Source organism: Elephantulus edwardii, unplaced genomic scaffold (assembly GCF_000299155.1).
Source record: "Elephantulus edwardii isolate Elephantulus edwardi_28Jun2011 unplaced genomic scaffold, EleEdw1.0 scaffold00057, whole genome shotgun sequence".
Taxonomy (NCBI): domain Eukaryota; kingdom Metazoa; phylum Chordata; class Mammalia; order Macroscelidea; family Macroscelididae; genus Elephantulus; species Elephantulus edwardii.
The window spans coordinates 15,514,776-15,534,118 of NW_006399807.1; the positions used below are offsets into that span (position 1 = coordinate 15,514,776).

Here is a 19,343-nt window from a genome sequence, read left to right on the forward strand (position 1 = left end):
AAAAATGTTGCACTCAGTCAATCCTGAGCTGGTGCAAATGGCTGAGCAAAAGTTGACAATTTGAAACCACCCAGGGGTTCTCAGAAGAAAGGTCTGTAATCTACTTCCAAAAGGTCACTGCCACTGGAAACTCTAGACCATGATTCCACTCTGATAGTATGGGTCACCCCGAGTTGGAACTGGCTTGACAGTTACTCATTATATCACATATTGTCGTTGTTGTGTACCTTCAAGTCAGAATTAACCCATAGCTGAGCCTTCAGTGGGTTTTCAGAGGCAGTTAATTGTATGGGAGGAGATGGCCCATTCTTCTTCTGTGGAGCAGTGCATCTTCTTGTCAGAAGTTAAATAACTTTCCCAAGAGCACACAGTTATAATCATCAGAGCTGGGCTTCCACCGAGGCTGCCTGCATCCAGAGCATAATTGTTTACTCAGTATACCACACTATCTCAGTATTCTCATAAGACTGTGCTACTAATACTTATCTTTATGCATGATAATGATGCTGATCTATGTTGATGGTGACTGTGGAAAGAATAAAGCGAGTGTGGATGTAGCTGCATCTGACAAGGGACAACAGTTCTCATCAACGACATCTACAACAGTGAGCCAGTTTCCATGAGGTCAGGCTTTTCTCCCCAATCCCACAACTTTTTCTACTATCACCAGCCTTCACTCTCAGGCCTCTTGTTGCTTTCTGGGTACATTAATCAGATACAAAAGTCACACAATTCACAAAACCATGCTCATGATTATGAAGTTTATTTGAGAAGTTAACAGGTTACAATTTACATTGGAAATAGGATGTGATTCTTCAGTTAAGAGAGCCTCTCAAGCATGCTTGCAGGTCCTTTGATCTTCAACCTTGAGGCTCCAGATCAGTTTAACAAAGCTCTCTGTCCTGTAAATCATGGCATCTCCTCCTACTCCTCCAAAAATTGCAGTTGAAGGCAACAGACTCTGTGAGGCGATAGTGCTTCATCAGCTCTGCCTCACATTGGTCTCTGGTTCTCTGCGACTGTCTCTCCCTCCATCTGTCTCGGTTGCATGCAGGAAACTCTGAGACCTCTAAGGGCATATGCTACATTCCCAACTGCTTCTTTTTTTCTGGTAGCAAAATTCCCATCTTAGGCTTCTCAAAACCTGCTCAACTAAAGCACGATGGCAAAAATGACCGAATCCATCACTAGTTGTCTACACACTTTGTCTGCATTTTCCCATACGGCCATGCAGTAAAACCTAAAGCCAGTGGGCTAGGAAAGCCAATGTGAAAGCCCAACCTACACCATGGTGAAAATGCTGCATTCCCGAGGGACAAATGAGAATCAGATGGAGAAAGGAGGGATGGTTTTCCATGGCTTCTTTGCCACCATGATCTTCATCAGTAGTCACGATCCCATTTTCACTAGTGACCATTCTCAGCATAGTAGCAACCTATCGGGATGCTCCAGACTACAGCAGGATGTGCAGCTCTAGAACAGCATCTGTGGGGGCCACAAGTGTCCTGGCTCCTAGTCCCAACCCCCTCCAGCCAGCTGCAGCTGTGTCACCTTATACAGTGTCATCATACCAATCTGAAATTCTGTTTTGGATGTCTTTGAAAGTATGTTAGCTGCTGGTGAGAATATAAAATAGTAAAACCATTATAGAAAATACTCCTTAGAAAGTAATGAACAGAAATATGACTTGATCCAACAATCTTACAACTAGGTATATATGCCAAAGAAATAAAAGCCGCAACAAGAATTGATATTTGCACACCCATGTTTACTACAAAAGTAATTGCACCAAGTAAAGTTGGAAGCAAATTAAGTGACAGTCAACTGATGAATGGCTAAAGAAATTGTAGCACATTCACATAATAGAGTACTATACGTCACTGAAAAATGACAAAGAATTTGTGAAACATTGCACAGCATGAATGAAGCTAAAGCTGAATGAAATACATTAGTCATGTAAGGACAATGTTACAGTATAATGTTATTACTATAAAAAGCTAAGGAAATGTTCTACAAATAGAATCATTTTTAGGTGGCTAAAAGGGATGGGAAGGAAGAGGGGAGGAAAAATTAATAGATAGGTTAAAGATTATAAAATAAAAAGTTGATCAGACATTATAATTAATTAATGGCATTAATCAATTGTGATTAATGCTATAAAACAATGAATTGTTGAATAAAAAGCAAATGAGATTTTTAAACTTTCACTCAAGAAAAGCAGCACGGTGTGTTAGACCAGATGGCCCTTCCCTGATCTCCCTCTTTAACCAATTCTAGAATTAGAAACAAAAAACTGGAGACAGCAGCCCCGCCCAGAATGCAAGGCTCTGTCCACCCCAGTCCAGGGTCCAGTTTCAGGCACTCTGCCAGAAGCTACAGCCTCCACAACTGTAGGAACATTTGGCAACAGCTCTGAGTGAGGGGTGGGAACACAGAGTGCTCGGGTTAAGAGATTGACCTGAGCATTTCTCTTCTCATATTCACATACCAGAGACCAACTCTGTAGGATTCACACTGAGTAAATCTTCTAATCTTCCAAAGGCTTTTTTTCTGGTTTGCTGGAGCAGTCAAGGATGGGGTGGGGCTTTCATTTGTGAATAAAAGCTCTGCTTCGGTTTCCTCTGCACAGGAGAACATGGCCAAGCGGGTTGCAATTGTGGGAGCTGGGGTCAGTGGCCTGGCCTCCATCAAGTGCTGCCTGGAGGAAGGACTGGAGCCCACTTGCTTTGAGAGGAGCGACGACCTTGGGGGGCTGTGGAGATTCACCGTAAGTGGGTTTCTACACTTCATTATTATCTATTAGAAATGTTTTCAACCATGCAAAAGAATAGATGTATTTCCTAAGGGCTGAGTTCCCTGGGGGGCTTGAACAGGGAGCCTAGAAGGATCACTGAAATTGACAAAAGAAAGGAGAAAGGCAGTTGAGCTTAGGGGGAAGATGCATTAGCTGAACCGGACTCTATCCTGAGCCAAGAAAGGGCAATTTAAAAAAGATGTGTACAAAAGGTGGGCAAAGACAGAATGGCTAAACCAAGAACAAGGAGAACTAAATCAGAATCAGAGGGGATGGGCCAAGATTTGTGGCCAGGTGAGATACTGCAGTGCTTGGGATAAGAATCGGGTGATAGGACAGGAGTTTCAACTTGCCTGCAAGATTGAGCTACTTTGACCTGCTCCGCCCCCCCCCCCCTCAGAACCTTTAATCCATGTTAGAGGGTTTAGGAGGGATAGGAAATGTCTCTTATTTGAGATTTGCTGGACAGACAATCCCAGTCCATGCCAAAGACTTTTTGTGATAAAGAATGTGAGTTTGGGGCCTTTTTATTCCCCCAGAGCAAACAAGAAGTACAGTAATATCCTCCAATCTCAGCAGGCCTACATTACTGGAAAGGGGCTTTGAAAAAGGTATGAGCAGAGGGCACAATAATCCCTATCCTTGACTGCATTAGAGCCCAGAGGGCCACAGGGACCACTGATTGAAGCCATTGAATTCCAAGGTGGTGGGGAGGGGCATAATGTTCTGTGAATGCAATGAATGGACCAGAGAAGCCTTTTCATCCAATCTCCTGACAGACCTGGTGGCTTAGTGGTAAGAAAATGTGCTGCAATTCCAAAGGCAAGTGGTTCAAATCAGCCAGCTGCTCTGTGGGAGAAGGATGGGTAATCTCCTGCCATGTGATTTACTGACTCTGAAAACCTGCTAGAGGGTCAGCTATGTGAGTTGGTTCTAGCCACAGGCACACAACAACAACAAGGGAAGACAAGCACATTTCCCACAGAGTTCTAAATGTAATAAGGAGAGAGGAGCAAGGAAAAATGAAAAAGATAAAATGGTCAGATATTCTAGCCTCAGAGCCCCAAGGGTTTGAGGGAAAGATATGACATTTTCCCATGTACAAAAAGACTGGGATTTGGAACTAGAATAAAGTATGCATGTTCTAATAAAATTATCAAAGTTCCAGAGAGCACAAGGCTGCTAGTTTGTTCAGTCCTCCCACCTTTGGCCACATTGGCTCACATAAAGAACTTGAAATGTAACCAGCTGTCTCATCAGTGTATATAGACTTCCCGAGGGGACTAGGTGAAAGAGCACATCTGTTTACATGATTCTAACTATGTTCCAACAGAACGGCAGTAACCTGACGCCCATCCCAGGCCTACTGAGGGCATTGCTAAATAACCATGATACCCTTCCCCTGTGGGCCTCAGCATCCTCAGTCAGGATTTGGAAATTCAGTCATGGCCAAAGAAACACCACTAGAAAGAACTTACATTTTTAAAATGTGAATGAACCTCAGTGCTAACCAGAACAGGAAAAATTATGGGTCAAAGCCTTGCTAGAAACATCTCTCTCTCTCTCTCTCTCTCCCCCCCTTTCTCCAAAAATAAAGACAGTGTACATGTTACATAGCAACTAAATCTCTTGATCAATTGAGTAGAAAACAACAATGCCTTACTTACAGATGGGAGCCAGCGGCGCTTCTGTGATTGTATGCCTCTCTCCACAGGCCTGGCAATAATGCAATGTCATGAATCAGGTTCGTAAAAGGTTTCACTGCATCTATTCAAGGTCTCCCATTCAAGGGTTTTAACTCATCATTCTTTTCATAATGGATTACTCAGATTTTAAAAATTGAGTTCTGTTTTGGTTTTGCTTTGTCAGCAATGATTGAACCATTTTAGACTAGTTTACAGCCTGTTCTCAGCACAGGGCTCCAGAGAAACACTATTGCTGCATTAGAGTTAGGAGCTTACTTGCAAGACAATACTGTCCAGTTGCAGGGGGAGTAATTAGCAGAGTTATTTGGGTAAAGTAAGCTAGCCTTTGGGGAACCAGACAGAAGGTGCTTCTAAAATAAGAGACAATTATTCTCTCTCTCTCTCTCTCTCACACACACACACACACACACACACACACACACACACACGCACAGCTAGATATAAGAGAACCATAAAAGAGACAGCATCCAGCTCCAGATCCATGTATGTAACCTGAGCCACAGACGTGGTTAGACACAAAGGGGGGGGGGGGGGAGATGGGGAAACGCGGGGGCGGGGGAGCAGACACAAACATCAGAAAGACTTACCCTGCCCTCAAGAAGCAACTCAAATAGATGACAGAAGCCTAGGATCTTGCAAGTTAGACATAGAGTTCTGGGATTTAAACGGGGGGCAGGATTATGTCCATTTGGAGGAAACCAAGCAAGACTTCTTAAAAAAACATGATGGGTGATAGGTTTGAGAGGATTTCACTTGATCTTAGCCAAAAGGCCGAGAAGCGATAGGTTTGAGAGGATTTCACCAGACAGAAGTGATAAGCAAAAAGACAAAGAACTAAATGAATAAAAACCTACCTGGGACCAATGGAGTCTCAGCCAGCTTTCACCAAAGGACACATTTTAAATAAAGCATATTTGGAATAAAAAAAAAAAAAAAAAAAAAAAACACAGACACAAGCAAACAAACAAAAAGAACCTACTGGAGACAATTAGTGAAGAAAAGTTAATAGTCGTTTTAGAAAAATAAAAAATAGCTCATTGGTACATGTGGTATATGTAAGAGAAATAATAGGTGGTGAGATGTATGACTCAAATGCATGGGAGAAAATATTCATACTTAGTTTAGAAAGCAGTGGGAGTAAAGAGTAAGGAGATGTCAGGTTTTTGTTATTTTTGTGTTGTTTTCCTGATGGGGAGCCACAAATATGTTTGTTGGTAAACAGAAAATATCTTTAACACTAATGAAGGATAGGAGGGGAGGAAAAGAGAAAAGAAAACCAGAAATCAAATAAGAGACCCATAGTAAGTAAGTTAAGTAATTAATTAAGTAAGTTTTATTAAGGGAAGGCTATATAAAATAAGAGGTAACTGGCATAATATCACTAAAGTAAAGAAAGACATCGAGATGTATGAGGGTTATTACAAAAAGATTTTTAAAAGGGAAAATAAGAGGATTTTGGGGGAGTGTGAGGGAGATAAGGAATGGAATCATAGGTACCCATGAAAGGATTTAGCTTTAGAAAGGTGGAGAGACACATGTTCCTTAGAGACTAGAGGAGAAGAGAAAGTGAACACAGAAGAAAAATGAAAGAAAAATAAGTGAACTTAGAAGTAAGAAAAGACAGGAGGAAAAGAAGGTGGTAGTTGTTGTTTTGGCTGTTGAGTCACCTGTGACTCATAACGACTCTATGTACAACAGCTCTGAAGCTGGCTCTGCCCAGAACCTGTCTCACTGACTCCAACACTCCCACCCCCATTATCCTCATTACTATGTCAATCCATCTCATCCAGGGTCTTCCTCTCCTGCGCTGTCCCTCCACCCTTCCAAGCATAATGTCCTTCTCCAAGAACTGGTCCCTCCTGGCCAGTGTCCAAAGTTATGTGAGAAGGAGCTTCAAAATCCTAGCCTCCAAGGAGAAACTTGGTTTTACCCTCACTAAGACAGAGACTGTTTATTTTCTTAGCAGTCTATAGTATATTTAAGACTCTTCTCCAGCACCACAACTCAAATCGATTCTTCTTCTGTCATACTTAATCATTGTCCAGCTCTCTGATGTATAGCAAGTAATTGCAAAGACTATGGCCTGGATCAGGTGTACCTTAGTCTTTAGACTGATATTTTTGCTTCTCAGTACTCTGGAGAGGTCCCTGACAACAGACTTTCCCAACACAATTCATCTTTTGATTTTCTGACTGCTGGTGCCAAGATTGTTGATTGTGGAGCTGAGCAAGCTGTAATTGTTAACAACCACAATCTCTTCTCCATCTATATTGGTGCTGCCAATTGGCCCAAAGGTGAGAATTGTCTTCTTGATGTTGAGTTTCAATCCATATTAAAGACTACAGTCCTTGACCTTCTGAAGCAAGTGCTTCAGGTCCTCCTCAGTTTCAGCAAGCAAGGTTGTGTCATCTGTATATTGTAGACTATTGATGAGTCTTCCTCCAACCCTGATACCACATTCCTCCTAATAAAGCCCTGCCTCCCAAATGATATGTTCCGCAGATAGACTGAAAAGGAAAGAAGACAGGACGCATCCCTGATGCACCCATTTCCTGATTTTGAAACATGTAGTGTTTCCTTGCTCTGTTCTGACAACTGCTTCTTGGTCTAAGTATAGGTTTCACATGAGCACAATCAAGTGTTCTGGGATTCCCATTCCCCTCAAGTTTAGCCACATCTCCAAGTGACTTCAATTCTTTCAGGAAAACTTGAGGCATCTATAGAGGATCAACACTGGTGGCTAAGTGGTAAGGGATTTTACTGCAAAGGTAAAGATTTACAGTTTGAATCCACAAGTTGCTCTGTGGAAGAAAGATAGAGAATCTCCTCCCATACAGCTTACTGTCTCTGAAAACTTGCTGATTGTCAGTTCTGACTCAATGGTGCATAACAACATGGGAGGTCAAGAGAAGGAAGGTTGGCTGGAAAAGTGGAGGAAAGAATAGAAGCAAACAAACAAACAAAAATAAAACCCATGAAAAAAATATGATGGAGAATGTGAGTGGAAATAAAAAAAAATAGTAAAAATAGCCAAGCAATAGCTATGGTAAAATAGCAGCCCTTAGTCATTTCACCTCTTTTTTCATCATTTGTAAAATGAAAGCAGTATGATAAACAGATAAAACTGGGTCTCAGAATAGGAAATGCTTGCTCTATCTTCACTCAGCACTTCTTCCTGGACACAACAGCTACTCTGACAATCCCTAGACTCCTCTAAATCCTGGCAGAAAAATCCCTAAATTGGGAGGTCTTTATGGTACCTTCAAGTTCTAGCATGTTTGATTCTCTAGGGCTTACAGAAACATTTTTATACCTCACCACACACACCCCCATAAAACAAAATAATAGTAGTTGTGTTTGTTGTTATAGTTAGGTGCCATGGAGATGAACACAACTCACTGTAAACCTGTGAACAACAGAACTGAGTCCTGTCCTATCCTACGGCATATTTATCATCTATGACATGCTGGAGTCCAGAGCTGCAGCTACTATCAATTCATCTCATTGAAAGTCTTGATCTTCTTTGATGACCAGGCCTGATGTTCCTTTCCAGGGCGGAGCCCCTTCTAAAAGCATTCTCAAAGCACGTGTGACAAATCTCCACCATCTGTCCCTCCAAAGAGCACTCTGGTGCTCGCTTCAGCAGCACAAATACCAAAGAGCACTCTGGCCAAAATGTATCTGTTCCTTTTGCAGTCCATGAGATATTCTCCACTCTTCTCCAGCACTACAATTGCCATCCTTAGTCTTAAGTCTGTTATCCTTAGTCTCATCCAGCTCTCAGATACATAACAAGTGACTGAAAAGACCATGGCCTGAAGCAAGCACATCTTAATTTTTAAACTAGTATCGTTGTTCCTTAATATTTCAGAAAGATCCTTGACAGACGACTTTCCCAGTGCAGCATAGCTTTTGATTTCTAAACTGCTAGTAACAAGGGTGTTGATTGTGGATCAATGACAATTTCAATATTTCTCCATCTACAGTGATTCTGCCTATTGACCCAGTGGTGAGGATTTCTGTCTTCTTCTTTTTTTTTTAAATAATTTTAATGAGCATTTACAGAGATTTTGGATTTCCATTCATTCATTCATTGCTGCACTTCTCTCCCCGCCCCCCCCCATTCACTCCTCTCTTTCAAAAGTAAAAACACTCCTTCCCTGGTACACAATCCCCCCGCACCCCTCCCACCGCCCCAAGTACATTCCACTATGCAACCTTAATTGTGGACTCTTGTGATAACCATTTCTGTCTTCTTGATGTTGATATGTAATCCACATTGAAGGCTGTAGTCTTTGGGCTTCTGCAGCAAGTGCTTCAAGTCCTCCTAACATTCAGCAAGCAAGATTGCGCCATCTGTATAACAAAAGATGTGTCTTCCTCCAATCTTGATTCAATATGCTTCTTTATAAAGTAGAGCTTGGCAAATTGTTTGCTGACCAAATAGTTTGTCTAGTAATGGAAAAAGGATACAGTCTCTATGCACACCCTTCATGATTTAAACCATACAGTGTTCCCTGGTCATGTTCAAACAATAGCTTCTTGGTCTTACATGTTTCACATGTGCACAATTAAGTGTTCTGATATTTCCATTCTTCTCAATGTTAGTCATAATATGTTATGATCCCTTCAGTCAAATAACTTTGAGTAGTCAATAAAACACAACCTTTCTTTTGGTAGTCTCTGCTCTCAGCCAGGGTCCATCTGATGTCACGAATGATATCCCTAGTGCCATGGCCTCTCCCAAACCCAGCTGGAATCCCTGGCAGTTCCCTGTTAACATATTCTTCCAGAGTGTTTTGATGATCTTCAGCAATATTTTTCTTGCATGTGATATTAATAATACTGTTTGATAATTTTGACGTTCTGTTGGATCACTTTTCTTAGAAATGGTTACAGTGATAGCTCTTTTACAGCCAGTTTCAAAGATAGCTGTCTTCCAAATTTCTTGGCACAGGCTGGTGAGCATGTCCAGGGTTGCATCTGTTAGTTGAAACATGTCAATTGGTAGCCCATCAATTACTGGAACTTCATCTACCAATATCTCCAATGTGGCTTGGCCTTGACCTTCTTCCTTCATTATCATTGGTTCTTTTTCATATGTTACTTCCTGAAATGTTTCAGTATCTACCAAGTCTTTCCAGAACAGTGAATCTGTTTATTTTCTCCATCTTCTTTTGATACTTCTTGTATCATTCAAGATTTTACCCATAGAATCACTGAGTATTGAAACTCGAGGCTTGAATTTGTTTTTCAGTTGTTTTAGTTTGAGAAATGCCAGGCAAGTTCTTCACTTTACATTCTCCAACTCCAGCTCTTTGCACATTTTGTTATAATACTTTCCTTTTCCTTCTCAAGTTGCCCTTTGAAATTTTTTTGTTGAGTTCACTAACTTCGGCACCTCTTTTGTTTGTTTTGGATTCTCAACAAACTAATGGAATTTTCAGTCTCCTCTGATATCCATTTTAGCCTTCTCTTTCTCTTCTGTCTGTAATGACTTTTTGCTCTCTTCATGGATGATCTCTGTGATGCCATTCCACAACTCATCGGGTGATTGATAATTGGTGTTCAATGCCTCAAACACATTCTTTAGATTAGTTTTAAATTCGGGTGAGATAGATTCAAGGTTGCATTTTAGTTCTTGTGGACTTGTTTTAATATTCTCTTCACCCTCAATTTGAACCTGTCCACAGGTAATTGATGGCCTATCCATAGTCAGCACTTGGCCTGATTTTGACTACTGAAATTTAGTTTCTCCAATGATTCTTTCCACAGATATAGTCAATTTGATTCTTGTGAATAAGTGAGATCCATCTGTATAGTCACCATTTCTGTTTCTTAAAAAAGGTCTGTATGATGAATAAATCACTGGATATACGAAATTCAATCATTCAATCTCGAGCCTCATTTCTGTCATTAAATCCATAATTTCCAATTACCACTTCTTCTTCATCTCCAGCTCTTGCATTCCCGTCACGAGTAATTATTAATGCATACTGATTGCATGTTTGGTCATTTTCAGACTGCAAAAGTTGGTTATTGTTGTTGTTGCAATGTACTATGAAGTAGCTTGTGACTCACAGCAATCCTGTGTACAACAGCTCTGAAGCCTACCCTATCCTGAACCAGTCTCACTGACTCCAACACATCTCCCCACATTATACTTGTTACTGTCTCAATCCATCTTATCTCGGGTCTCCCTCTCCTGCGCTGTCTGTCCACCCTTCCAAGCATGATGTCCTTCTCCAAGGACTGATCCCTCCTGGCCACATGTCCAAAGTATATCAGACAAAGCTTCAAAATCCAAGCCTCCAAGGAGAAGCTTGGTTTCATGCTCTCCAAGATAGCCCTGTTTGTTTTTTTGGTGGCCCATAGTATGTTCAAGACTCTTCTCCAGTACATCTCAAAGGCATAGATTCTTCTTCTGTCATCCTTAGTCATTGTCCAGCTCTCTGATGCATAGCAAGTAATTATGAAGACTGTAGCCTCTGTCAGGTGCACCTTAGTCTCTAGACTGACATCTTTGCTTACCAGTACTCTGGGGAGGTCTCTGGCTGTGTATTTTCCTAGTGCAATTAGTCTTTTGATTTCCTGACTACTGGTATCAAGGTGTTGATTGTCGAGCTGAGCAAGCTGTAACTGTTAACAATCTCAATCTCTTCTGCATCTATCATGGTGCTACCAATTGGCTCAAAGGTAGAATTGCTTTCTTCTTGATGTTTAGCCTCAATCCATATTGAAGACTATAGTCCTTTACTTTTTGCAGCATGCACTTCAGGTCCTCCTCAATTTCAGCTAGGAAGGTTATGTCACCTGCATAAAGTAGACTGTTGATGATTCTTCCTCCAATCCTGATGCCACATATAGATTGAAAAGATATGGAGACAGGACACATCCCTGATACACTCTTTTCCTGATTTTGAAACATGCAGTGTTTCCTTTCTCTGTTCTGAGAATTGTTTCTTGGTCAGAGTATAGGTTTCGCATGAGCACAATCAAATGCTCTAGGATTCCCATTCTCCTCAAGGTTAGCCACAGTATGTTGTAATCCACACCATCAAATACTTTTGCATTGTCAATTAAACACAGATAGACATCCCTCTGATACTCTTTGCTTTCAATAAAAACTTAATATTTTTGGGTAGAATTCCTCAATTTCCTCAACTGTGTCTTTAACTGTTGGTCTATATATTTGAATAACAGGTGTTTCATACTCAAAGTAGTTGGCCCATTGAAAAGCTACAGAATTCCAAATCTGCTACAGCAATAGCTTCGCTTACCTAAAACTATATAAAAGAGATTCTTGGCACCTCTTAATAGAAGAAGAAAAGGTCATTAGCTTAAAAACAAAGAGGCAGAATACAGAAATCCAGTAAAGCTCCTGTGCACACAGGGAGAAGGTCCAAAGATTATAGAGATTATAAACTACCACATTTAATTGAACATTCACTAAGTGCATGTTTCTTCCAGCTCTCATAGCATTGAGTAAAGAAGCAGTGGACAAAGGTTACAATGGCAAAAGATTGCATATATTCAGAGGAGGGCGACTTCTACAAATAAAAGAGTTGGGTGAAAGAGCATTTCTAACCACAAACTCACGTGGGAACAAAAGGCATGTCTGGCCTGCCTGTGTCACACTAGGCTCTTTCAGACTCTGGAGAAGGAAGGAAGGGTCAGTACAGTAATACTATAGGCCAGTTATCTGAACGGTAAAGTAATACTTGAGGAAATAAAATTTGAAGAATTGTTGGGCCAGTATAAATTAATGTCACTGTAGAGAATTTTGGTGTAGGCATATTTCATTTCACTGAGCATCATTTTACTGTATTTTGCAATTTTTTCACAAATCAAAGAGTTATGGCAACCCTGCCTGCAGCCAATATATTGGTTCCATTTTTTTCCAATAGCATGTGTTCACTTTGTACCTCTGTGTCACATTCTGGTAATTTCCACATTTCACACTTTTTCAAAATGCTATTGCATAATTAATAGACTACAGTATAATTGAAATATAAACTTTTATATGCCCTGGGAAAAGGAAAAACATCATGTGACTTGTTGTATTGTAACACTGACCTTACTGATGAGGTCTAAAACTGTTCTTAAATAAACTTTAAGCCTTGAATAAGCTATCCCATGAGAGTCTCTTTAAAGCAGACAATTATTTAGCTTACTTAATAAGGAATATTAGCCTTGAACACTGAATTCTTTGAGAGAATTATCTACATGAGATTAAATTGGCAATGGTAACTCTAAAGCAGATGAAGACTTTCAGGGGCAGAAAGACTAAAAGCATATAGTGATCAAACATGCACTGAGACAGTAAATAGTGATACAATGTGAAGAATGAACAAAGATACAAAACTGTACATTTAGAAACTGTTGAATAGGTGTGTTTTTTGTTGTGTATATTTTAACCAAAAAGACAACGAAGAAGAATGAAGACAGGCAGACTTTAAGTCTTATCAGGTTTCAAAGATGGTGGGTGGTGGTGACCTACCCAGTGAGCGAGCAGGAAGTCAAAAACCCCCTCTCGTTCACATTCTGTCTCCACAATTCATCCCCACTCTCCTCTTCTTTTCTCTTATAATTTCCCTCCTCCTGTCATTGTTGTTGTTGGTATGTGTAGTTGAGTCACTTGTGTCTCATAGCAACCCTATGTACAACAGCCCTAAACCCTGTTCTATCCTGTGCCAACCTCATTGTCTCCAACACACCCACCCCAATTACTCTAGTCACTAAGTCAATTCATCTTATCCATGGTCTTCCGATCTTGTGCTGTCCCTCCTCCCTCCCAAGCATGATGTTCCTCTACAAGGATTGGTCCCTCCTTTCAAAATGTCCAAAGTATGCCAGATGAAGCTTCAGAATCCTTGCCTCCAAGGAGCAGCCTGGTTTCACCCTCTCCAGGATGAACCTGTTTGTTCTCCTAACCATCCATGGTATATCCAACACACTTCTCCAACACCACAGTTCAAAGGCATTAATTCTCCTTCTATCATCCTAGTCATTATCCAGCTTTCTGTCACATAACAAGTAATTGCAAAGATCATGGTCTGGATGACGTGCACCTTAGCCTCCAGATTGACACTGTTACTCTTCAGTACTCTGGAGAGGGCCCTGACAGCAGATTTTCCTCCTAGAAAAAAGAAAAATATTTCCTAAGTTTCAACCTGTATGCAGACAGATTATCCAAGAGGCTGGTCTCTATGAGGAGAAGTGTGGCGTCAGGACTGGTGGAAGATCTATCAACAATCTGCGTCATGCAGATGACACAACCCTGCTTGCTGAAACTGAGGAGGACTTGAAGTGCTTGCTGCAGAGGGTCAAGGACTGAAGCATCCAATATGGACTGAGGCTCCGTATCAGATAGAAGACAAAGATTCTCACCACTGGACCATTTGGCAGCATCAGGATGGATGATGAAGAGATTAAAATTGTTAACAACTTTAGTCGGCTTGGCTCCACAGTCAACACTCTTGACACCAGTAGCCAGGAAATTAAAAGACATATTGTGATGGGAAAATCTGCTGTTAGGGATCTCTGCAAAGTACTATAGAGCAATTATGTCACTCTGGAGACTAAGGTGTGTCTGACACAGGTCTTTGCAATCACCTGCTATGTGTCAGAGAGTTGGACAATGACTAGGGAGGATAGAAGGAGAATTGATGCCTCTGAGCTGTGGTGCTGGAGAAGAGTATTGAGGGTACCACGGACTGCTAGGAAAACAAACAGATTTATCTTGGAGAGGGTTAAACCAGGCTGTTCCTTGGAGGTAAGGATTCTGGGGCTTGGTCTGACATACTTTGGACATGTTGTAAGGAGGGACAGGTCCTTGGAGAGGGACTTTATGCTTGGGAGCGTGAAGGGACAGTGCAGGAGGAGAAGGCCCTTTTTGAGGTGGATTGATTCAGTGACTGGGGTAATCAGGATGGATGTGTCAGAGACAGTGCAATTGGCACAGGATAGAGTAGGGTTTAGGGCTGTTGTACATAGTGACTCGATGGCACATAATGACAACAACAACAACAGAAGATAATCAACTCTTTAGGGACATGTGCTTCCACTCTTCCAAAATTGCATACTCAAGTTGGCAGTGCCTGCAGGCAGAGGACCCCTCCAGAGTCCAGGAATCTTGAGGCAGATTACCCACTGAGACACACTGGAGTGAAGGGCTCAGGATACCCATAGAAGTGGCATGCATTCATACTCTCTGTTCATATGCTAAACCTACCAGATTTTCTACTTTTGCAGAGGAAATAAGCAGTGAGGGAACAAAAGGTAAGAACAAAGAGGAAATCTTCAATTCCACCCTAGTGGTGAAGTTTCTACTCTAGTTTCTCATCTACTAACATCTGTGAGCCATTATTTTTCAACAGACTTTGGTGTTCCCTGGGAGCTGTTCTACCTCCTGCCTTTACAATTACTGTCCTATCTTTTGCAAATCAGAATTGTTGCTTGTCCTTTTGTTTTAAGGTCTTATAGATACTTAGTTAGGTAGCGTATCCATTCTAATGGGGCTCCATTATTCTTGGATATTTTTAAAATGTTTTCATTTTTTTGAGAAAGCACCATTCTACCTTCGAGAGTGGTTGCACCATTTTACACTCTCACCAGCAATGAATAAAAGTTCTAATCCCTTCACAACCTCACCAGAGTTTGTGGCTTGCTGCGCTGTTGAACTTTGCTATTATGACTGGGGTGAGATGATGTCTCATAGTTGTTTTTGTCCACATCTCTCTGACAGCTAGGTATTTTGACCATTTTTTCATGTGTTTTTTCACCACCTGAATGTCTTCTTTGGTGAAGCATCTGTCCATACTCTGTGCCTGTTTTGCAATTAGGTTATTAACCTTTTTATTAAGGAAGTCTATATGGAGTAGTCTATAAAGTTTAGATATGCATCTTATCAGATAATGTCATTGCCAAATTTTTTTCCCCAGTCTGTGAGTTTCCTTTTTACCCTGTTGGAGAAGTTTTTTAATGTGTATAGAGATTTGATTCTTAGATTTTACTCTTTCCTAGTTGTAGGTTTTTCAAAGTACTTAGAAGACTGTTCATATTGTAGATTAGGGCTTCTAGAGTTCTTCCAAGACAGAAATGCCATTTTACCCAGCAATTCCACTACTGGGAAGATATTTTTTAAAAAAAAGCCAGAGCTGCCACACAAACAGATATAGGCACACCCATATTTATTGCCACGTTGTTCTCAATAGCAAAGAGACAGAAGCAATCCAATTGCCCATCAACAAAAAAGCTATGATGTATTCACAATGGAATACTATGTATCACTGAAAAACAAGGAACCAATAAAATGTTACATAACATGGGTGACCATGGAGTACATTATGCTGTGTAAAATATCTCAGTCACAAAAAAAATAATACTGGATAACACTAGTACTATAAAACAGGACTGAAATGGGAATTGGGAGAACACTAAAAAGGAAATGGGATAAATAATGAACACTGCATTGGAAAAGGTGAAGGAAAGAATAGTTTAAAATGTATTCATGATTAGGCATTATTTGTATGACAACAATTCAGAATAAGAGGTGCATTGCAAAGTAGACTAGGGAGGTGGGAGGGAAGAAATTATTCAACAATGAAAGGACTTTTAAAAAAAGTAAACTAGGAGAGGGAGGAAAATGTGCAACAATGAATGAATGAAAATCCAACTTTTCAGTAAACTTTCATTAAAATCAATAAAAACAAAAGTTTTAACACCTTTGGGTCTATTTTTATGGAAATCTTTACAAAGTGCATTATTCATATCTCCATCTCCTTAACTAATATATGTACCAAATTTGTTTCTTATTGTTGTTGGATGCCATCAAATGGATCAAGTTGACTCACAGCAGCCCATGGTACAGATCTGTCCTAAGGGCTTTGCCCTGTCGGGAGTGGTACTGCTAATCCAAAGGCCATGCTTCTCTGGAGCGTCAGCTGGTTCCATCCAAATGACAATGAAAATGTTTTTAGAATCTTTATGGAAGCTATCATCAAGTCTTTATCCCTTCGAGCTGCTGAGTAGATTCCAATCACCAATCTATCGGTTAGCCACCTGGCACTTAACCAGTGTACCACCAAGTCTCTTTGGACCAAATTTAGCCTATTTTTACTATTAACTAAAACCTGACAACATTCACAGCAAACTATTATACACTATGTGATACTTTGGGATGCTAGAAGAGAAAAATGAGGGAACTTGAGCCCTACAATACTAATTAAACTCAGAAAGTTTTTCTTTTACCGTCATTTCATCCCTTGCTGCTAGTTCTTACTTCTTGGTGTTATAGTTCTTCATAGCTGGTCACCTCTTCATTCCATTACCTAATTACTGATTGAGTAAAGAAAGCAACTCTAACGCCTGCCTCAGGACTAAAGATGTTCTAATACTGTGTTATTCTCTTAGGTAGCCATCAATCACACAAACCTATAGAGTACTCAAAAATGTAGTGGGATTTTTAAAGTTCATTTACTTTTAACTGAACTTTAATTTTAAAACTGATAACATAATTAGTAGGGAACTTGAGTCATCTGTTCCAATGAACTTAATTCAGCATTTGAATGAAACTAGGTAACATACATACCAGATTTCAAAGACTTGAGAAGGTGAAAAAGAATGTAAACTAACTCGTTAATTATTTTTATACTTAAAAAAAAAAAAAAAAACCAAAACCTCAAACTCCTTCTCGATGAGTAGTAACTGACACATAACTCACCTTCCAGTGAGTTGTCAGAGGCTCACACCAGAAGATATTGTCCATCTTTCTCCCGAGGAGTAGATGATGAATTCAAACTGCCTACATTTGGGTTGACAACACAATTCCTTACCCACTAGGCCACCAGAGCTCATTTCTATTTATTACATAGTTAAAATATTCTACTTTGGCTATTTTCTTTTCACTTGTTCAATGCTACTAGCAGAAAACTTTCAGTTACACACATGGCTTGCATTATATTCCTATGGAGCAGTACCGCTCTAAAATCTTGCCTCTCACCAAGCACCATCTGACTGACCCACAATGTTTGCATGGAAGCCTGATAGAAGCATACACCCTCTGGCCCTAAAGCAGACCTTTTCAATCAGCATCACTAAGTTAACAAGATGCTAGATGATTCTTACTCACATTAACATTTACAAACCAAAAAAAAATCATTGGAACCACCTCATAACTCACTTGCCAGCAGGTTCTCAGAAGCTGATAATCACAAAGGAGACAACAGTCCACCTTACTCCCACAGGGCAACCCTCTATGGACTCTGCCACTCTCAAAGTTTAAGAAGCACCATCTAAAGAGTTGGACCTCTCAAATAGCCTGTGAATACGAAGTTTTGTAATTTCAAAAAAGGAATAGACTCAAGGGCAGTGTGTTGGGTTTGGTGTCTTCGTAGGAGCCTTGTTGATGCAGTAGTTAAGCATTCATCTATGAACCAACATCTTAAAGGTTCAAACTCACCAGCTGACTTATGAGAGAAGGATGTGGCAATCTGCTTCCTTAGAGAATTCCAGCCTTGGAAACCATATAGGACAGTTCCACCTTATTCAATAGAGTCTATATTAGTTAGCATTGGCTGTGTTTTTTTAATGTCTGTAAAATACACTAAAAAAGAATTATTAGAAACATAAACCAAAATCTATAAAATGCAGTTTCATATTTTTATCATTACAGTAAAAAAATAAAATTAATTTCAATAAATGTTAATTAAGCAAACAACATAGACACAAAAGAAAACAATAACAGCAAACACATTCTTTTTAAAGAGGATATTGTTGTTATGTACTGCCGAGTTGGAACTAACTCAGCTGACCCTCCAGTGGACTTTCAGAGGCAGTAATTTACATGGGAGGAGACCACCCATCATTCTCCTGCAAGAGTTGCTGGTGGACTTGAAACATGTGCCTTTGGGTTGGTAGCGTAATTGCTTACCATTAAGCCACTGGAGCACCTTTGAATATATTTTAAAAGTATGCTCATAGACAATTAATATACTCTTTGTGTATTTGAATAGCTCTACTTTTAGATGAAAAAAAAAACCCAACCCATAATGCATGATGCAATTCTCCATATTACACATCTATTTGCACACTTTGATACATGCTATTAAACATCTACTTGCATACTTTGATACATACTGTATATATTAATATTTACGATTTTTTATGTGACAAAGTCACTTCTTGTTTGTTGTTGTTGTTGCTATGTGCCGTCGAATCGTTTGTGACTCATAGTGACCCTATGCACAACAGCCCTAAACCCTGCTCTATCCTGCGCCAACCACACTGCCTCCGACACATCCATCCCGATTACCCCAGTCACGGAATCAATCCGTCTCATAGAGGGTCTTCCCCTCCTGCGCTGTCCCTCCACTCTCCCAAGCATGATGTCCCTCTTCAAGGACCCGTCCCTCCTGGCAACATGTCCAAAGTATGTCAGACGAAGCCCCAGAATCCTTGCCTCCAAGGAGTAGCTTGGTTTAATCCTCTCCAAGATGAATCTGTTTGTTTTCCTGGCAGTCCAGGGTACATTCAGTGCTCTTCTCCAGCACCACAGCTCAAAGGCATCCACTCTCCTTCTGTCCTCCCTAGTCATTGTCCAACTCTCTGATGCATAACAAGCGATTGCAAAGACCATGGCCTGTATCAGGCGCACCTTAGTCTCCAGAGAGACACTGTTGCTCTTGAGCACTTTAGAGAGGTCCCTAACAGCAGACTTTCCTATCGCAATACGCTTTTTGATTTCCTGACCGCTGGTGCCAAGAGTGTTGACTGTGGAGCCGAGCAAACTGAAGCTGTGAACAATTTCAATCTCTTCGCCATCCATCCTGACGCTGCCAATT

General features: G+C 40.5%; 1 protein-coding gene across 2 annotated transcripts in view; it reads left to right on the forward strand.

Moving 5' to 3' along the window:
* The first annotated feature begins 2,463 nt into the window (after positions 1–2,463).
* FMO1 (flavin containing monooxygenase 1) overlaps positions 2,464–19,343 on the forward strand; it is a 44,185-nt gene continuing 27,305 nt past the window's right edge. The window contains exon 1 of one of the 2 annotated variants that reach the window (XM_006887423.1): positions 2,464–2,767. In XM_006887423.1, the coding sequence (XP_006887485.1) occupies positions 2,636–2,767 (132 nt within the window). In that variant the 5' untranslated portion in view covers positions 2,464–2,635. The remainder of the gene's footprint in view (positions 2,768–19,343) is intronic. The other variant, XM_006887424.1, reaches the window with a different exon arrangement.